The sequence below is a fragment of the Balearica regulorum genome, chromosome 16, assembly GCF_011004875.1.
Source record: "Balearica regulorum gibbericeps isolate bBalReg1 chromosome 16, bBalReg1.pri, whole genome shotgun sequence".
Taxonomy (NCBI): Eukaryota; Metazoa; Chordata; class Aves; order Gruiformes; family Gruidae; genus Balearica; species Balearica regulorum.
The window spans coordinates 1,742,271-1,761,642 of NC_046199.1; the positions used below are offsets into that span (position 1 = coordinate 1,742,271).

A 19,372-nucleotide genomic window follows, 5' to 3' on the forward strand; every position below is an offset into this window, starting at 1 on the left:
CAGGGCCCGGCGGGGAAGGGGGAGGCCGGGCCCGGCCGCTGCTGTCGGGACCCCCCGCCCCCTCCGGTCTTTAGTGTAAACCCTCACTTTATCCCTCAAATAAAGAGGGGCGAAGACCCCGGAGACAAGGAGAGGCGGCCCTGCCCGGCCCGATAGGGTCGGCGGGGCCGAGCAGGGCCCAGCGTTGCGTTGCAGGCGTCTTCAGAGACCGGGAACGACTATTTTCTAGTGGATATTTACAGCTTTGCAACCTAATGGAATTTAAATTTTAATCTCTTCTTACCAATCCAGCAATAAAGTTTTAAAGCTTGGCTACGGAAAGTCATTTTATCATGAACTGATTCAACTTCTGGTCCCACCAGTGATGGTAATGTTTGGTCAAGAGGTAAGCAGCGCACAGCTGACATCAGAAACCTAAACATAACAAAGTTCTGTTTAAATAAAATAACCCCAACCTAGGACTGGTGCTGATGTGAGCAATGACATCATAGAAGAAAATAGCAAGGAACTCATGAAATGGTGCAACTGAGCTGTTCATTTATCATACCATGCATTTACCATGCATTGCAATTCCGTTTGGGGGGAGGTTGCTTTTTTTTTATATGTAAAATACCCTCATAGCTGTACTAACTTAAACCTACCCAAATTACTGTACTAACATAGCTGTACTAACTTAAAAACTACCCGGTGTCAAATGTTGAGTTTACACAATTTACTAGCCTGCTTTCAAGGGATTGCATCCAAAGCATGGAGGAAGCAACTCAAAACTCGCTTCCCCTGCTGCAGAAAAAAGGCAATTGTTCTTCCATATATTTACTCGGCATAGAAAAGCATACTTGGGATTTGCTGCTATTAACAAAATTATATTAACCGAGCCTTTGTGAACATCTGGGAAAGTTAGCTGAGTGAAAACCCAGTGGGAAGGTCTGCAGCAAGGAAGACTGCCCTCAGCAGAGAAGGATCAGTTTAGGGAACATTTGAACAAACTGGACACAGGCAAGTTCATGAGACCTGATGGGATGTATATCCATGAGCGCTGAGGGAGGTGGCCAATGTCACTGTAAAGCTGATCAAATTATCTTCGAAAGGTCACGGTGATCAGGAATGGTTCCTGGTAACAGGAAGAATGTAAATACCACTTCTCTCTTCAGGGAGGAGGATCAGGGTAACTATAAGGCTAGTCAGTCTCGGCCAGCTTTTTTCCCCTCCTTCCTGTCACCCTGTCATTCCTAAACAGAAATAAACCACAAACTCACACAGTCATACCTCTTTTTTGTTATCACCGCAGTAGTGGGACAAGAAAATGTTAAAGCTGTGGCTCCTGCAGAACCTTTCTCCGGACCATCTCCCACAGAGCACCACTGCCAACAGACCAGCAGCCTCACTGTCTCCCCGGGGCAGCATCCCCAGGACCATGAGCACTAGAAATTCAGGGATTTTTTTTTACCTGCAGTTTCTAACCAGTCACAATGGCAGCTGTGTCTGAAATCTCCTAAAGAATTTCCAATGCAATCAACAACGGCAGAAGAGGTGTCAGCAAAGAAACATACCTAAAGAACTTTGCTAGAAGGACAACTTCAGCCAACCCCTCACCCCCCAAAGAGGAGACAGACAATTTATTTGCACACAGAAGGAATAATGATGAGACTACCAGCTCTTTAAGTAGTTTTATAAAAGTATTTGACTTACTGAGATACTGTTACAGTTACCTGAGTATTTGAAATTACAATGCAAGGAAATTTCAACAATGAATTTCAGTACAGTATTTTACAATCCAGTGCTGCTGATCCCAGTTTATATAGGAGTTCACTAGAGCACATATACACAAACAGTGATTCTTGAAGAAAATTAAAAGACACCACAAAAAGGGGGCTGGAGATACCAATATAACAGAGAGAGTTGAGATTACAAATCCAGTGCAGCATGTAATAAAAATGCAAACAAAAAAATTAAGCTTTTTTTGTTTTACTTTTCTCAGAATAGTAAAAAAAAGCTTTGCTTTTTTTTTTTTTAACACAAGCAACTGGATTAAAAAAACAAACAACTTCCATACTAGATCAGATGAAGACATGACGCATTTACTGTGCATTTCATTAGTATATTAACATTTCCTGAGCTACCCAGAACAATAAGGCTTTGTTAATTCTCAGATCAGCGGCTCAGCATTTAATTTTCTCATATCATTCTCATAAGGCAAAATTCTAAATGAAAGTTATTTTAGTACTTGAAAATTAGGATCAATTGACAGTTGCATATGAATATACATTTGTGACATACTATGAATTTATGCAGCTCAGGCTGCTAAATCAGTTGAAGTAGTGGGAGACAAATTCATTAATCTCTGCTGAAAATTGTACAAGTCCAATTCACAATAACCTGTTACCTGGGATACCAAGATGCTGTGGACTCATCCACATGTTATTTTCACCAGATCCCCGTAAAGAACAGAAAAGTGCACCAGTGGCTTATATTAATTCCTTTTTATTTCTATACAGCATGCTGTAAAAAATTACTTTGTCAGCATTCACAATGCTGACAAAGTAAAATGCCTAAGTAATCTTAACCTCTGACTTCAGAAATATTGCCAATTTAACCCAGTAAAGTTGCTTTAACTTTTTTTTTTTTTAAAAAATATATTTTGGCCAAATGCAATGTTTCACAGATTATTCCCCCCCCAATGAATTCTTTATCTGCAATATTTTAAAATCATATCTGGTGCAAGGGATATCCAGCCCCCTTTCCCCCATCCTAATACAGCAGAAAAGACATATAAACATGCCATTTAAATTAAAGAAAGAAAAATGGAATAAGTGGAATCCCAGACTGCAAAAATATATACAAGCATTTACCTTTTTCCTGAACTAAACATTTCAACCATAAAAATATTAAACAGCCATACCCTATAGAACTAGGGCTAAGGCTATTTCAATTATAACTATTTTTTATTTTAAAAATATAGGGCTGAAAGCCTTTTGGGTGATATTTATACATTAACAATATTTCTAGGTTCCCTACATGAATCATAAAGCATTATGCAGAACACAGACTATTTTTCATAGCTTAATCTTGCATTATCTTGCTTAATTTAATGTCTCTTGTAAATATGTTAGATAACTACATTTCATTGTAAGAATTAATATAAACAGAAAATATTTATAAGGCTTTTTTTTTTCCTCCTCATGAGCTGTATACAGTAATATATCCATCAAATGTGTTGAAGTTGGCAGGTTTTCCTCCTAGTAAAACCATGAAGTTGGGTTAGTTCTCACCGTCAATGAAATTGTAAGAGGGTCATTTCTGCATCATCAGAAACTCTTTTCCAGGCCTTTCTTAGAACATGCAGGACAAAAGAGCTATTCACTCTGAAGTCTAAGCATTCTGCCTTCCAAAAAAGCATGTATCACTTTGTATGACCTGAAAAACTCTTGAAGTCAGTTAAAAACTATACTTTCTTGGTTGTTCTTAGACAGAAAAATGGAATCAGTTTTTCCCTCTTATAGTTTTAACAGAAAGGACAGCAGGAAAGAAATATTCTTTTCAAGACTGAAGTTCAGTTTTACAGTTTCCCACTGTCCCGTTTCAGCTCCGACATCTAGAAGCCTCTTAAATACAACTCCTATCCCAATGCTTTGAGCTCCGGTTATGCTTTAATATGTGCTATTTCTAGTGTCATGTCTCTTACTATCACTAACAGCTCATCTCACTGAAGTTTGCTTTCCTCCCTTCAGATAGGGAAAGAGCTGACCATACCCAAAAAGTGCATTCAGTCTAAAGGAGCAGTAAAATGCAAAACATTATTGTAAACCAGAAGAGAATTGAATATCAACAGATTCTAAAAGGAAGTAAAAGATGTTATTAATCCAATAGGAACTCACTACAAAATTACTAGCTATAAGCAGCTTAGGGTGAATTAGCTTAGAAACCTCCCCCCGAAACTTTAGTTTCAATCTTTATAGAACTATTTACCGATACTCCACCTTTTAAAAAAAAAATCATCTTTGATCTGTGTCTGAACTTTCTAACCCTCTTAGCCTTAGCCGGTATCGCAAATCAGTTCATCAGCAAAAATGGTAAGTATTATCATTTTCTGAATCCAGTTGTTTTGTACCTCTTCCTGAGAACCCAATAAAGTCTTCAGAGCAAACTGACTGCAACATGTAAGAATAACACTGAGAAAAATGTCCATTAACACTTTTGACAAGAAACATCAGTCTGCAAACAGGAATCTAAACGGAATCAGTGCAATCCCAGGTGGTCTTGTCTTTTGCAGAACAAGTGAAGTACCACAGTGTTAATTTTGATTTAAAAGTTAAATGTGTTACACAGAAAAAGATCGGAATTCTTCTGAGGGCAGACAGAAATGTTCCAACAACTTTGGGCGGGTGTTTATTTTGCTGAAATTAGCAGGATCAGGGAAAAAACAAAGCAAAGCGATGCCCTGGATTTGTGCCACAGTTTGACATCCCCTTAACAGCAGCCTGAGTCCAGCTGGCATGTGAGCAGACTCCAGACGGGGAAAAAAAACAGTCTGGCCACACTTGAGTTAGAAAAAAGAGCTTAAGCGATGAATTTGCCCATGGTACGCAGAAGATGGTTACAAGCTGGCTCTAATAACACTGCTGTAAAGAGGCTTATGATGATGCTGCAGCATTGCAGCTACCAATGAACTTCCCACTGCATCAGTAGCAAAAAATGCTACTAAAAAGGAAAGACAAAACTATTGTTAAAAATCTGTCAGTCATTAAGGACACATTCTAATTAATGAATGGTAAAACAAAGCAGAGCCCAAAGCTGTATTAAACCTCTACTTAGGTCATAATTCGTTTGTAGCCATATCTGATTGCTCATTTGATTTCTGAAAGTGCTCAATAGAAATCCAGAGTTAATGTGGATAAAATCTCAGGATAACATCCATTTACTTACACATTAGTATTGTTAAATAAATCCAAGTCAAGTCTACTTTACAATGAAGTGTGCAACAAGAAGTGAAGAACATACATCGTGTTGAGTTCACATTCTTCAAGGTGCAAATTTTACCTATTCTTGCCCAAATCCTTCTGTTTCTTCAATTGCGAACAACAGCTTTTCCTTCAACTGCTCATAATTCTTATAAGGTGGAAGGTCTAAGCGATTGAAACTGAAAACAAAGAAAAAAATTAAGTACTGAAAAATAATTAAACCATCACAAAAAAAAAATCCATTATGAATACAGGTAATGAAACTTTTTGCTGTGTAGATGGATACCTGGATTTATACTGTGTGAAAAACTGATAACTAAACATAAACTTATATATTTCTGAGAGTGAAAGCTGGAGTTCAAGTGCTTGAACAGTGATAGTTTTCCAGAAATGCAGTGTACCTGGTAAGAAATTTCACTAACTTTTCCTAGTTAGTTAGCTAGAGTAATCATTCACATTTGAAATTTTAAATTTGTGTGTTTTTACTAACCACTAATACACCTGAGGAACTGAGTAGAAGCTACCTTTTCTCTAGGGAACAGGGAATGGGAATGTGGCTACTATCAAGATGGAGTGTAGTGATAACAAAAGATCAATCTCAATCTCTTTAGACAGCACTGTTTATTACTTTACATTTTCAGTAATACACAAATCCATGGAATTTACAATAGAATCTACTCCACGCCAAAAGAGTTTTTTCAGAAGTTCAGCTATTATTCAACAACAAAGTTTATTGGTATAACTTGGTCTTTGCTTTCACACAGTCTCAAGCATTTAAGTATATTACACATTTACTAAAATCTCCAAGTAGATTCTTGTCAGCAAAACCAGAACAACAGTAATATTTTGATACTCACCAGGTATGACTTCTAGGTAACCAGTTCTCCTTTCCAACTTTTTCAATACAAAATTTTTGGGGTCCGTTGCTCCCTGTAACAAATTCAGATAAACAAGGCATAGGTATAGCTACCTTTGTATCTGTAGGCAATACATTACAACTGAAGTATGAAAGGCTTAGACACAAAACAATACCATTCCTCACACAGAAAAAAAGACATCTGTCTTTCACGATATAACTCTGTCTAGATCAAAGTATGCATGTGGCGAAATGCATAAATTTGAGGTGATTTTGAAACTCAATACCAAAGGTGTAAACATTCCCTCCATCTCTTTTTCCATCATAGCTTAAGTATACGCAGGACTTAGAAAATAGCATTCAATATAAAATTCATTAGAAATGTCCATAAACATATAACTTGGTTCTTTAAAAAAAAAAAAAAATCTAATGCATTAGAGGGATTATCAAATGCATACCCATGAGGTCAGCAAATCCTCCCACTGGTAATCTGCATGTTCCAGTAACAAACTGCAAGAGTCTCATTCTCTTCTCATTATCTATTTCTTTCACAAACTGAAAAATAATAATGCAAATAAATATTTAGGTATAGATTTGATATTCAGATTTTCACATCATTGTCCACAGAGTAACAAATTACATGACTGTTACGAATAGCTGGATTAGCAGTAGCAATTTATATTCACACGCTACGGATCTGTTCAATAATTCTGAGTATTGTTTACTAAGCTGTAGATGTGCTCTGTAACTTCTGTTGGTCTGAGAATAAAACAAAGTCTACAAACCTGCCAGAACCACACTATCTGTCTGTTGGTCCTGGTATAGTGCCGGTAGATGGTATGTCTCTGCCAGTCATTCAAATCTATTTCTTGCATTCCACATAGAAGCACCTTTCGGAGAGAAAAAGGGAAATAAACATGCTAGTACAAGTTATGACTTTCCTTCTATGCCTTCCCACATAGCAAAACAGAACATCAACTGCACCCATACTTAGAAGCATCTGCAATGACAGTATACTTGTTTTTACTTTTCAACTTTATCCCAAGCTTCTACAACAAAGAGCGATGACTGCTCATGAAGTGTATTTGGAGGCCACAAAATAGGAAGCATCTCTGTCATGAAAAAAAGAATAATTGCTTGCATTTAGACATTCAAACCAGGAACAGTTTATCATCGCCCAGCCATACAATTCTCCACTAGGAATAGGATGTTTTGGTTTTATCTTTTTAAATTGAACAGATGCTTCAGAAAGTGTAACTTTTGAGATACCATAACCATCCAGAACCTGGTCCAGTCTATATGCAATCATTCATTGCATATCTGGTTTTATCTCCCTTTCTGTCAAGTTATTCATTCTTTGAACACAGGCAAATCAAATTACTGATGATTACAAAAGGATTTCGGTAAGAAGTTTTGCTTGGCAGAATCTTAGCCTTTAGAAACACATCAGTAAGCTGCAAAGAGGAAAGTTGGGGGGAAACACACTCATCAAATACTACTCCATAAAGTTTCCCTCATATGCCCTATAAAACAGAGCTGTCAGCCTTAGTGACTTCTGCTCTTCAGACATAATGACTGGAGTTTAAGTATTTTATGTGTAACAACCTGGACCTAGCAATAGCCAAACAATCCTTTACCTCCAGTTCCTTAGCATCAAAATACTGCAAATACTGTTGTGGCAGAATTTCATTGAAGCCTTCAAAGAAAGCCTGTGTCTGCTCCTCAACACCTCGGGAAAGTCTCCATTCTGCTACTAGTCTGTAAAAGAAAATACAGAAAGATAGTCTAAATGGCTTGTGCTAACCCAGGTCCACATCTTTGTTAGCTTACAGTTCACCTCAAAATAGGCTAAGTTTAAAAAAAAAAAAAAAAAAAAGGAAAGTCTGGAAAGTTCTGGGGATAGAGCATTGTACAATTTTATTAGTAACCTGTACTCTGTGCAAATTATTTTGTTTTTTCTTTAAGTTAAAACCCTATGTTTTCAGCCATTCTACTATGGAAAGTATTTTAGACTCAAAGCCAAGGCAGCATCTATTGACTGATTATATTAATGAGAGCACAGCAGTCCCTAGGCATTTGAAGAAAGAAAAAAATGCAGAGCTGTATTTGTCTAATATTCTCCCCAGAAATCTCAGTCATTATCCATTAGAAGGTAAAAACTAGGTCAAGTGGTACTGGTGAAGATAAGTAGGACTGCTAGCTTACCAAGAAATGACTGTGTCCATTTGGAAAGTTCCATATTTGTTTCTGTTAATCATGAAACTTTGCTCTGTGGCAGAAACTCCACTCTCTATTAATAAAAGGGTGAAAAGCAGGCAGGAGACCCGAAGAATCTGAACCCATGGAGAAGCAGATACTATGCTGAATTCAAGCCTAACCTGTCAGGAGAACTGGAGTCTAAAGGAGAGATGGCTATTTTCTGGTTTCAATCCTAGAAACTTTGGGGACTTAAAGCAGGACTCAGAGTAAGACAAAAGAATGTGAGTCCAACTGGAATGTGAGCTCTTCCTGGGTTCCTAGGAACTAGAAGAGAATGGTTTTCTGCAGATCCTCCTTATTTTCGCCTCCAATATTAATACTTTGCAAAACTGCAAAATGCCAATATGTTTCTTCTGCAAATACTACCTTTTCTGTGAATCACTGAAATGTCTTCAGATTACTCATGTGATGAAAACAAAATCCACTCCCCTCTCTCTCTCACTGCTTCCCGTGAAAGACGCCTTCACAGAACACATCGTAAGAGAGGAAAATTCTACTGGGATTCAGTTTATTTTGTGCCTGCAATCTGTAACTTCCCCCCCCCCCCCCCCCAGCACATCCTCCAAGCTTATATGTTGAAGATCACACCTCAAAGCAGAGCTTATGCACTGCTGCACATCGAGGAAGAAGGGCTATTTCAGGACAAAGCAGGTCACTGTTCACATTTTTATGCTTTAATTGCTCTTAGGCTCTTTCCCTCTTAACCTATAGCTTTAAAACATTCTGGTACTGCAAACAAAATCCTTCATGCATGACAATACAACTTAAGACATCATTCATAACACTGTCCTGTTACAAATGCCAAGGCCTAAATATACTATAAGACCAGTTCAGATAAAACTAGTAGTGATTCCAAGTATCTTTAAAAAATAACAAACATCACAAAAGCATCCAAAAACGTTCTTAAGTTTAAAAAACCCCCATACATAAATGGCTGGGTGGAATATCAGCAGGCTATGAAGCAGTATGATTCTAATAATAAACACATGCAACAATTTCATGCAATACCTGCCATTCACATTTGTTGTCATGTTGTTCTGCTAAACTAAAATATCTCTAGGAAAAAAAGTGGACCTTCTACAAACTGTAATCTTTGGGAAAAGTGGATTGTAAAAATCTATTTCTATCAATATTCTTCTTTCAAATATGATATCCAAACAATTGCCACTTGTTGCCAGCATCAGCAATTACTCAGAGACAGAACTTCAACAGTGCTTCAGATAACATTGTTTGACAATCTTTTCTTGCTAGAACTAAAGAAAGAAAATGACAGAGATAAGAGTATTTTAAAATCTTCATGTATTCTTACCTAATGTATTCTTCTTTGTTTTCTTCTGTGACCAGAATGTTGCTACCATTTGGCTTCAAATCATGACTTTTGATTTCACCTAGAATTTCTTTGTCAACTGAGAAAAACATTTCCAGGCCACATTCTTCAATATTATTCTCTCTGTAAGGAAAAAAATATCATTTTAAGTAACTGTATAAAGACCTTTTACTCAGTAGAGGAGATGGGTATGAAGAACCTTAAGAAAAAAGGGGTTGGAACTAAATAATCAAGATACAGAAATGTTCCTTACACAATAATTATGGTTTTCCAAGAAGTACTGACTCATTTTACCAATGTGCATACATGAATTCTACTGCTGATCAGAAGTTTTTAATCACTAGTACCCTTAAATTTACCAATCGCAAGGCTGACAAACTACCTGCTGACTATGATCTGCAGAATGTCTATGGAATACAGAAACTTCTCAAGTAATGACATTTTTGTATTTCATTGCATGATTGCTTCTTCTAACAGGTAATGTAAGGACTGCATTAAACTGTCGCTGTCACTTTGTCAGATAATAAGAAGCAACTAAGAAAGACTTTGCATGCTTAATGAATTATCTTCAACTCCAGTGTATTTATGGGACTATCTTGTAAGTATATACTAAAACAAGCCCCTAAGTTAACAAAGTACAAATACTCCCGCTAAAGAGGAATTCTTTTAGAAATTTCAGCATGGGAAGAATCTGTAGCCAACAAACATTGCTCAAATAAACTCTATTCTCTTTATAAGTGTTAATAGCCAGGAGAACAACATGGTAATTTATATGTTGATGTGCACTTCTGTAAAGTGAAGAATCACTTGCATATGTAGAGGTTTTGATGACCATTTCCCCCCCCCCCAAATAAAGTGTAAAATCAAGATATTTGTCCTGAACTGTAACACAGATATGTCAGTCTTGAAAATATCACGGTGGTTTATCTAGCACTGTGACACAGTAGTGCTTCTGAACTTGATCTTTTCAAAACACATGCTATTGCATGAAATCTCAGATGACAAGGGAGGGTTTCAGATGGATGGATGATGAAATAAAATCACCTCTTCCTTTTAAAACAAAAGATACCTGCTCTAGCTCAGTTTGAGCCAAGAGGTTTGACTACATGACCTCTAGAGGTCCTTTTCAAAACTAAATGATTCTGTGAAATTTTCACAATTGAGGGAACAAGGAAAATGGCCACCCAACAGAAGAAGCACCAAGAAATTCAAAACTACTGAAAGCTGCCTGGAAAGTTATAACATTTACTTGTTTGGTGAGGAACAAAATTATGTCCACCCCGACAGACATGACTTATTTCACCTACAAATTTGCAGTCATTTCCTTAGAGGATAACTTCATCCCATCCCTGGAAGTGTTCAAGGCCAGGTTGGATGGGGCTTTGGGCAACTTGGGCTAGTGGCGGGTGTCCCTGCCCATGGCAGGGGTGGGACTGGATGGGCTGTGAGGTTCCTTCTGATCCAAACTGTTCTATCATTCTATGATTCATCAGCATTACAGATAAGGAGGCTCAACTACACTAAACATGAATTTTGGGTCTCTGTACTTAAGAAGTCAATGTGCACCCCTCAGACGTCTGAAGGTTTTTCTCTAGAATTTTCATATCCTTAAGTGTTTTTTTTAAAGGGGCAAAGCCTTTCGTGGACTTCAACCTAGAAGATTTCTTTATCACTACAGAAATTGCTACTGATATTTGGGTCATACTTGCTCTAGAGACAGTCTTCAGAAAAGTTCTTGTTACAGCTTTAAGCTTCCCTATCACTTTCTTCTATGGTAACAAAAAAAAAACTCCAAACAAACAAAAAAACCCCAAACACTGAGTGCAGATTAATAAAAGCATATGTACCCTGCACAGTTTAGTCGTTTGAAACCCTCATATACAGTGAGATGTAAGAGTTGGTCTTGACAGTAAGTTCTGAGTTTCCTACTTCCTCACTACAGATGCAGGCTTCTCCTGTCTTTGACAAAATCTTTCATTAGGGACTGCTGGTACCCAAGAATTCAGTCTTGGAAGTTTCACAACAACAATCCACTGGGTGGTATCTTGCAACACTGGATACTTTGAATTAAAATGATGGGGAAAAGTAGTCTGTGATGTCTATGACAAGTCCCCATTTATTGCTGTAGACAAGCAGCCTGATATTGACATCCAGAAGCCTCTGTGCTCTTTTAGACCATTATAAATTACATATGCACCAAAAGAACCATTCACAGAATAAATGTAACACACTCGAGCAGCTCTGAAAGACCTGCAATTATTGGGTGTTATAAAGAAACCCCATCCTTGAAATGTGAAAAGCGGCCAGCTTATCTGCACTACACACACAAATGCAGAGATGCAACTATGTCTACAGAATAATGGCTTAAAACAACAGCCATTTAGTCTAGACTTTCCACAAAATATTAATGGGTTAATACTGTTCATAAGGTAAACATTGTTATATGTGCGACTTGTTAGAATTTAGTCAGAAGATCATTCACCAGTAATAGCTTCCCCCACGATTTAATGCAAATTTCTTCCCTATAGCTTGCATTTTTCAGTATCATATTTGCTTGGTCTCTAAAACTCAGTAAGTCACAAGATGTCTCTTTCTTTGAAAAAATATATGTAACTTTTCTGACTACAAAACAGGTAACAGGATTCCTTAATTACAGAAATCAGGACTTAAAGCTTCGAGACTTTTTTTCCCTTTCAGGTCTCAGTTTCACAGCATCTTTACTCAAACAGCAACTATTTTAAGTTTTCCTAATGGAATTTTAACTCACTACACCTTTTAGCAGCGCATACATTGAGTATGGAACGCACTACTCTTTGAAAACAATATCAAAATTCTTATCTCAATTTGTAAACATCTCATAAAGGTGCTTTCCCCCCTCCTCATTATTGATGGTAATGTTTCCAAGATTCACCACTACGGCAGATTACAATCTTGTCTGTAACATTTATTGCTGCATTTTAAAAACCAATCCCCACACCTTTTATAAATTTCTCAAAGCATTTTTAAAACTATTCTGGCTTTGTATGATTCTTAAGCAAAATGTTTTATCTCTGTAGTCACATAAAAAAGACTAATTTTTCTGCTAAATTGTTTTTACTATAGCAGAAGCAAAAAAATTTTAATTGAATTTGTCTGTCTTTCCCTTCTTTAAACTGTTGTGAAAAGAAAATTGCCTGTGTTAATGAAACACATGGTGCACATCAATCATGGACTACAACATCCCGGAGTCCTGATATTATAAAATATGTACAAAATTACAATGCTTTAGATCTAAGGGGGTTTTTTAATTATTTCTTAAAATATTTTTAACACATAATTCCAAAATAATTATGGTCTACAAACTCCAGATCCTTTTTACTTGCTGCTCTCTGGAGAGGAATCTGCAAAGGAGCAGAGGAGGAGGACTCAAAAGGAGTATGAATGTAGAATAGACAGATGACTGACAATGCATACATGGAAGGCTATATGTAGGAATGGTCTTGAATCATTCAGCTTGGAGCAAAAAAAACTAAGAGCAGCTAGAAAAATGCATGAGCATTAACTTCTTTAAAGCATTACATCTTCAATATTAACGTTGAAGTCAAATTTCAGGTATGACTAACAGAAGAATTATGCAGTAGTAAATATTAAACTACATTTGTTAACGTCACATTATTGTAGCACTAAATTTTTCTCAAGTTTTCTAACTAAACCAGGTACTAGAGAAACATTGAGTGGCTTTTTTCTGATTTCTTTTAATCAGTTATCTGAAAAGTTTCAGTGCAATTTACTCGAGCCATTTTATTTGTAACAGTGTTCAAGACTGCCACATCTGTATAATGTCTAGCTAGATTTATTAAAAAATAGCAAAAACGGAATGCAAGATGCTGTGCAGAATATTCAACAAACCAGAAAGGCTTTTGCATTATCAAACTATTATATGTACCTAAAATTACAGTAAAAATTCCAGTACTGCTCTGCAATTGATGCATTATACTTTCCAGTGGGATTTTTAGTAATAAATCCACACCTACTTCCTGGCAGAAGTGAAAATCAAAACATTGTATGGCTATTTCAAGAACAAAATCAAGTCAAACTCACTTTACCCAGATGAGAGAGTTGTAAAACTCTGGGTCAACAGATTCTAAATCCTTGAGTCCTACTGGCTTGTTTAGGATACGTTTATAGAACGGCAGAGAGAAACCAGTGTCAATGAATTTCCCATGGAACAAAGCCTGAAGAACATGAAAACAGACAAAATAATGTAAAGGACGATTGCATACTTAATATGACAACATTCTGTACTCTGTACCGATGAAATTTCACAGCCAAAGAATTAAAACAACACAGAATATCATGACTGCTAATATGCTGAATTAACTTATACCAACAGTAGTTATATCCAAACACCTCATAATAGTTTCAGCTCAAAAAATAATTGTTTAATTATCCATCTGATGGTACAATATTTATTGATAGGAAAATTGCATGAGAGAACCGCTGTCTACTTTTGAACTTACCATGGCAATGAATCTTCCAATAAATCGGAAGTATTTCAGATGGTCTGGATTAATATAAGAGGCTGGGTTTATCTGTAAGCAGTAGTTATCTTTCCCTGCATATTCAAATAGGCAATACATTGGGTTCAAAACTTCATGTGACAATAGAAAGAACCATTCCCTGAAATCACACAAACAATAAAAACACATTTCAAAATAAATTAAATTAGAAATTACTTTAGCTAACTCATGTTAACTTAGGAACTTGTTGGCACATAAGTAGTCAATCTGACTTCTTTACCAGAAAGTATGCTAGACCAAATTGAAAACAAATTGAAACTAACACAAATTATCAATTAATACGAAAAGTTACAATGATATATGACTGTCAGTGGTTTGGATAAAAAAACATCCTTATGTAAATGAGCAGATTAAAAGTCTAATGCTGATTTAAACTTTATAGAGTTTTAGGGAATGCTAATTAATACATGCATTTCTCAGTTACATGCCAGTAAAGACTTTTGACTTGAAAGTAGATTTCTATTCACTTTTTCAATAAACTTCTACTTTGATATTAATGGTTGTGCCAAAGGCTTACTACAGTTCAGTAAACTGTGCATCTCTTTAATCACTGAGACGATTAAAGTATTCCTAATGCGAACTGAAAATAATTTTTTACAGTTTTAAGACACGTATACATCTTAAGCAACTGTCTTCCTCAGCTATTCTGAGGAAAGATAAGGAATAAACTTCACTAATATTTTGAAAGCACTACAGTTTAAATAACTACTTTGGGAAAATCTTCACACCAACAACTTGCTGGAGATGATATTATTTACCATTTCAGTTTAGTTTACCTTGCAACACCACCATAATCTAAGCCTTCTTCACCAGGGAAAATAACCCATAAACGTCTCCGTAAATCCTGAGGGCTGAAGCTCATTATCTTAGTAAAAGAAAAACAATCAAATCTTTGTAAGAAAACAGCTATAAGCACTGGCTAGACTTACTACTATTTGCTATCAAGCAATATAGCATTTAAATAATCCAGACCATAAAATGAACTATGAATACGTGAAGTACCTTCTTATGGAATGTTCATGGAATTTGAAGTGTTAGTGTAAACGTATTTCCATAGATTAAAAAGTGAAAGATGTAAAAGAAATAATTCTGAAATTAAAGACTAGGGATACTTAGGCCAGCAACCTAGCCAGTAAATAACAGGCCCAAAGTGAGTAAATTTGGTATTTGTTAAATACCATACTGAATGGTATCCTAGTTACAAGTAATGAAGAGACATGAATCAAGGACTTAAATAAATTAGAAACAAACCAACAATAAACATACATTATATATATTTTTTTAATTTTACAGCTTCATCTCCTAAAGAGGATAACAAAAATCTAGCTGGTTTGTTTTTTAAAAGTTAGGAAGAATCACAGATGCTAAGGAACTTTACTAATGCTGGTTTTAATACAATGACCAAATTTGTAATTACACTGATTTGGTCAATTGTCAGAAGAATTTCACATAACACTTTTGTGTGTCCAAGAACCTTAAGTTCTTGTTTGCAATGACAGGCACAGAATTTGGGTCAAGATTTGCATTTTAAAGTCTCTCCTATATGTCTGTAGTAATCATCGCAAAAAATTTTATAACCCCAACAGAGATATCTGCAAATGATGAATGACTAACAAGTATAAAAATTAACTCAGGTCTTTGCAATTTGTCATCTAAATTATTGATAAGGCACCCTGCTTCCCTAAGGAAACCTAGGTTTGTGTAATTATGTCAACATAATTACATAATCTCTCTCTTGATTCTTTCCAGTACAATATAATTTTATTACCTCTATGGTTACTGTAAAAGGACCAAGTGCAGTTTTAGAAATAGGGCTGGAGCTAACTTTCAGTTGCAGGATTTATTTTGTCCCCTTCTAATCCCTTTTATTTGAAGACATCACTGTTCCAAAAGAAAAGACTAGCCAACTGCACTATTTGTTGCTTCTGCTAAGCCATTTTACAATACTTTGAACAAGAAAGCAATAATCCTTATTTAAGAACATATTTTTCTCAACATACTATTCTACTTGTTCAAATTTCCTGGCTTGACACATCTGTGATAATTCCTACAAGAAACGAAGTCTGAAGACATATAGGAAAAAAAAATTCAGCTAGGCACAGAGGAAGCTAAAAGTTCCTATCTTCTTGGACAAGGTCTGCATTTTCTTAAGTTACTTTTAAGTCAGAAAAATACAGAGGGGGCTAAGAAGAGTATCTGCCAAGAGGAGTTGTTCCATGCACTTCCAATGCTCTTATTAAACTGACAAAGAGCTGCTTTTCGCTTCAATTTAACAAGAAATGGGAGTGATTTATTGCCACAACGAACATTCAAAAGTGAAAGTCCAAAGCCCTTGAAAATATTGTACAGGAGCAAAATTTAACCATGGTTTAGATCTATAGACATTAATAAGAATTTTGTTACTAATAATCTAAATAGAATTAATAATTTTTGTTTTCTTTTAACCATTCCATTACTCTATTTAAAGACCCATAACACCCAGACTAAGATCAGCTTAATCTATTTTGGTACATAGCCCATACTTATATAACACACTGCTAGGAAAAATGTGCCAACAAACATAAGCACAGTATGAAAACTTCCTGAGAATGGGTAGCTGCTCTGCCACAGCACTCCCCTCAAAATTAACTTAGATTTTAAAGAATTCTGAGGAAAAATAAAAAAAAAATTAAAAAATTACCTTCTCTGTTAGATGACACAGTCTTTACAGCCAGAACTTCACATTTGAGCATGATCTTTTAATATATAAGTATGATTCTATCCTAACTATTAAACTAGTATTTTTGGTTAGTCTCACTTAAAATAACATTAGCAAGATGTCAAAGGATCAGGAATGACATGTGACAATAAACGTAATCAACTCAACTCTTCATGCCCACAACTAACATGTTTTAATACAATACCTGTTGAAATGAGTCCTCGAATAATGTTTTTCTGCTTGCTGTAATCTTTATGTGTTGTGGCATTACCAGTTGCTGAAATGAAATTTAGAGGTGAAGTGCACAATCACTTAGAGTTTCTGATACTGAGTTCAGACTGTTAATTGTTGTATATATTTTTTAAGAGGTACAGTTGAATTCCACTAATCCATAAAAAACAAACCCAGTAATCAAGAAATTTGAATTGTAATTTACTCCAAGAACAAATTGCTTCCAATATCGATACCTACAGGGAGATATACGTGCCTCCAGATCCTGCTTAGACCAGGTTCAAATAACATAATCTAAGTCAGCAAGGCTTTCTACCCCAGAATTCAACACAAAATTAGAAAATTTAGGTTATCCTGCACAGAATTCAAAGTGAAAAATTAGTGTCTCTACTATTTTTCAAAGGATAATTCATCGACTTTTGAAAACTGGAACATTTAAACCCAACACTTTTTCCTAAACACCAAGTTATCTAATCTTTTGATATACATAGAGTTTAGAGGACCGAGACTGACACACTGGAATTTGGTATTATGCTAGAGCACACTAACGTGCAACACAGTATATTCTTCAATGTTTAGACATGCATGTTCTGTGTCAAATGCCCTGCATTTTCTTCCAGAAGTTTGTATTTGTGCAGGAAGTAGATCTTGTATTAACTATAAAAATACTGTGCCTCCATATATTCCTTTATTAACAGCAGAAAGAAAACACTATTCTGAAACCCACCACTTTGGAAAAAAACCTAGCTAAATTTATGTTTTCCTTTATTCTAAGAAGTTTTAAAGCCATAGCTTACCTAGCTTTAAAGCTTACATGAGTTTATACAAGTCCTGTATTTACTCCCTCCTAATTTAACTCACTTTTAACCTTAAAGTAGGTTGATTACCTTTCCTTGCAAAGCATTGAAGAGTTCATTTAAAGCATGTAGGCAAAACCCCAAAATGCAAACAAATATTCCCAAGAAATGAATCCGTACCTGACACCAGAATCTGAAATAATGGACCTTTGCCTTGAAATCACGCACATAAGCTATCTGGGGTCCATTGGCTCTGGAACCAAAAGGAGAAAAACAAATTAATTTCAAAAGTGGTTTTGTAATTTAAGTAAAAGCCTACAAATGTATTAGTTATATAGTTGTATGGTTTTGTTGGCTATCTAGTTAGAAGCTTCTTATTCACATTTTTTGATTTTGGGACGTAATTTTCTAGTTTTTAAACTAAAAAAAAGTCTTCCTTTGTAAACCATGGAGTGCATACACAGTACTTTTTAACCAGTATCTGATTCTTAACTGTAAAAAAGATTCTAACAATAAGGATGGTATGACATTCAGTTAATTTCAGTTGGGAGTTAAATTCTGGTTTTAACTCCATTCTGGTCCCTAAAAATAAAAGAAAGAAAGCATTGAGTGCAGTTTTAAAAAGACAGACTTGTACGTGGAAAGAAGGGATCTGGTCATCAACAGCACTGATGAAGCTCCTCCATTACCCTCAAATCTTATATACTATTTGGCAAGAAGGATTCTAAAGTGTTAGACACTTTCTTCTGCCTTCTTCAGGGACAGTTATCAGTGGATTAAAAAAACCCAGAAAATTAGGAAGCATTATTACATGTAAAACTTTCCGTATAAGAAGGTACAAAGAGGAAAAAAACCCTTTCAAAAATTACGTGTGCTAAACTTCACTTTTGAAAACTTAGTATAATGTTAAAAACACTTACAGAGCAGACTTGCCCGTGCGGGGATCTATATATGTAGTGGTTCTTCTATTGTGATCCACAAAATATGGAATACCATCCACAGTAAATCGCATTTCCCAGCCCTCTGGTAAGGGTTTCTCATTTAATTGACTATGGATACAATAAAATACATGGTAACTGATCAACTTAATGTATTAAGTCAATTGAACAATACCTGAGACAGTAAAAATTTTGGCAGATCTAGAAAAACTATGGATTGAGAAACCTTCTATTCAATATTTATTCTGCCTTTTCTTCCTCTTAAATTTTTGTGTCAGCTCTCAGTTAGATCACAATGACTATTTAAATAAATATTAGCTCATTTGGTTGCACTACCTGGAATAATGGCAAATAGAAACTTAAGGGAAAAATGTAAACAAGGTTTATCGATGTTTCCTCCACTTAAGCAACAGAATTTTATCTTCTATTATGTTTTTACTTGAAAACTGATATAATTTTAATAAGCAGCTTTTGGTACCCCATGTATAATCACAATAGTAAAAAACTTAAAGAGTTTCAGAATCACAAAAATATAAGAAAAAAACAAATACTGATTTTGTGTAATTTTTTGACAACTTCCAACTCAATTTTGGTATGAACAAAAATAGATCTCAATACATTTGGAAGACCTGAGTAGTATCGCTCCAAAGTGCTCTCAGAGTGACTTAGAAGAGCGACTTGTAGAATTACATTGTAGGACCGTATTTCTAACTATGAAGCCAGCACATTTGCTTGTTGGGTTGCATTAA

General features: G+C 35.6%; 1 protein-coding gene across 4 annotated transcripts in view; it reads right to left on the reverse strand.

Moving 5' to 3' along the window:
* Positions 1-1,648: 1,648 nt before the first annotated feature.
* ITCH (itchy E3 ubiquitin protein ligase) overlaps positions 1,649-19,372 on the reverse strand; it is a 63,879-nt gene continuing 46,155 nt past the window's right edge. For all 4 annotated transcript variants that reach the window (XM_075769043.1, XM_075769044.1, XM_075769042.1 and 1 more), the window contains exons 13-24: positions 18,606-18,734; positions 17,866-17,938; positions 16,863-16,934; positions 14,736-14,824; positions 13,900-14,059; positions 13,481-13,614; positions 9,383-9,523; positions 7,452-7,572; positions 6,600-6,704; positions 6,273-6,369; positions 5,816-5,888; positions 1,649-5,137 (exon numbers count right to left, since the gene is read on the reverse strand). In XM_075769043.1, the coding sequence (XP_075625158.1) occupies positions 5,038-5,137; positions 5,816-5,888; positions 6,273-6,369; positions 6,600-6,704; positions 7,452-7,572; positions 9,383-9,523; positions 13,481-13,614; positions 13,900-14,059; positions 14,736-14,824; positions 16,863-16,934; positions 17,866-17,938; positions 18,606-18,734 (1,294 nt within the window). In that variant the 3' untranslated portion in view covers positions 1,649-5,037. The remainder of the gene's footprint in view (positions 5,138-5,815; positions 5,889-6,272; positions 6,370-6,599; positions 6,705-7,451; positions 7,573-9,382; positions 9,524-13,480; positions 13,615-13,899; positions 14,060-14,735; positions 14,825-16,862; positions 16,935-17,865; positions 17,939-18,605; positions 18,735-19,372) is intronic.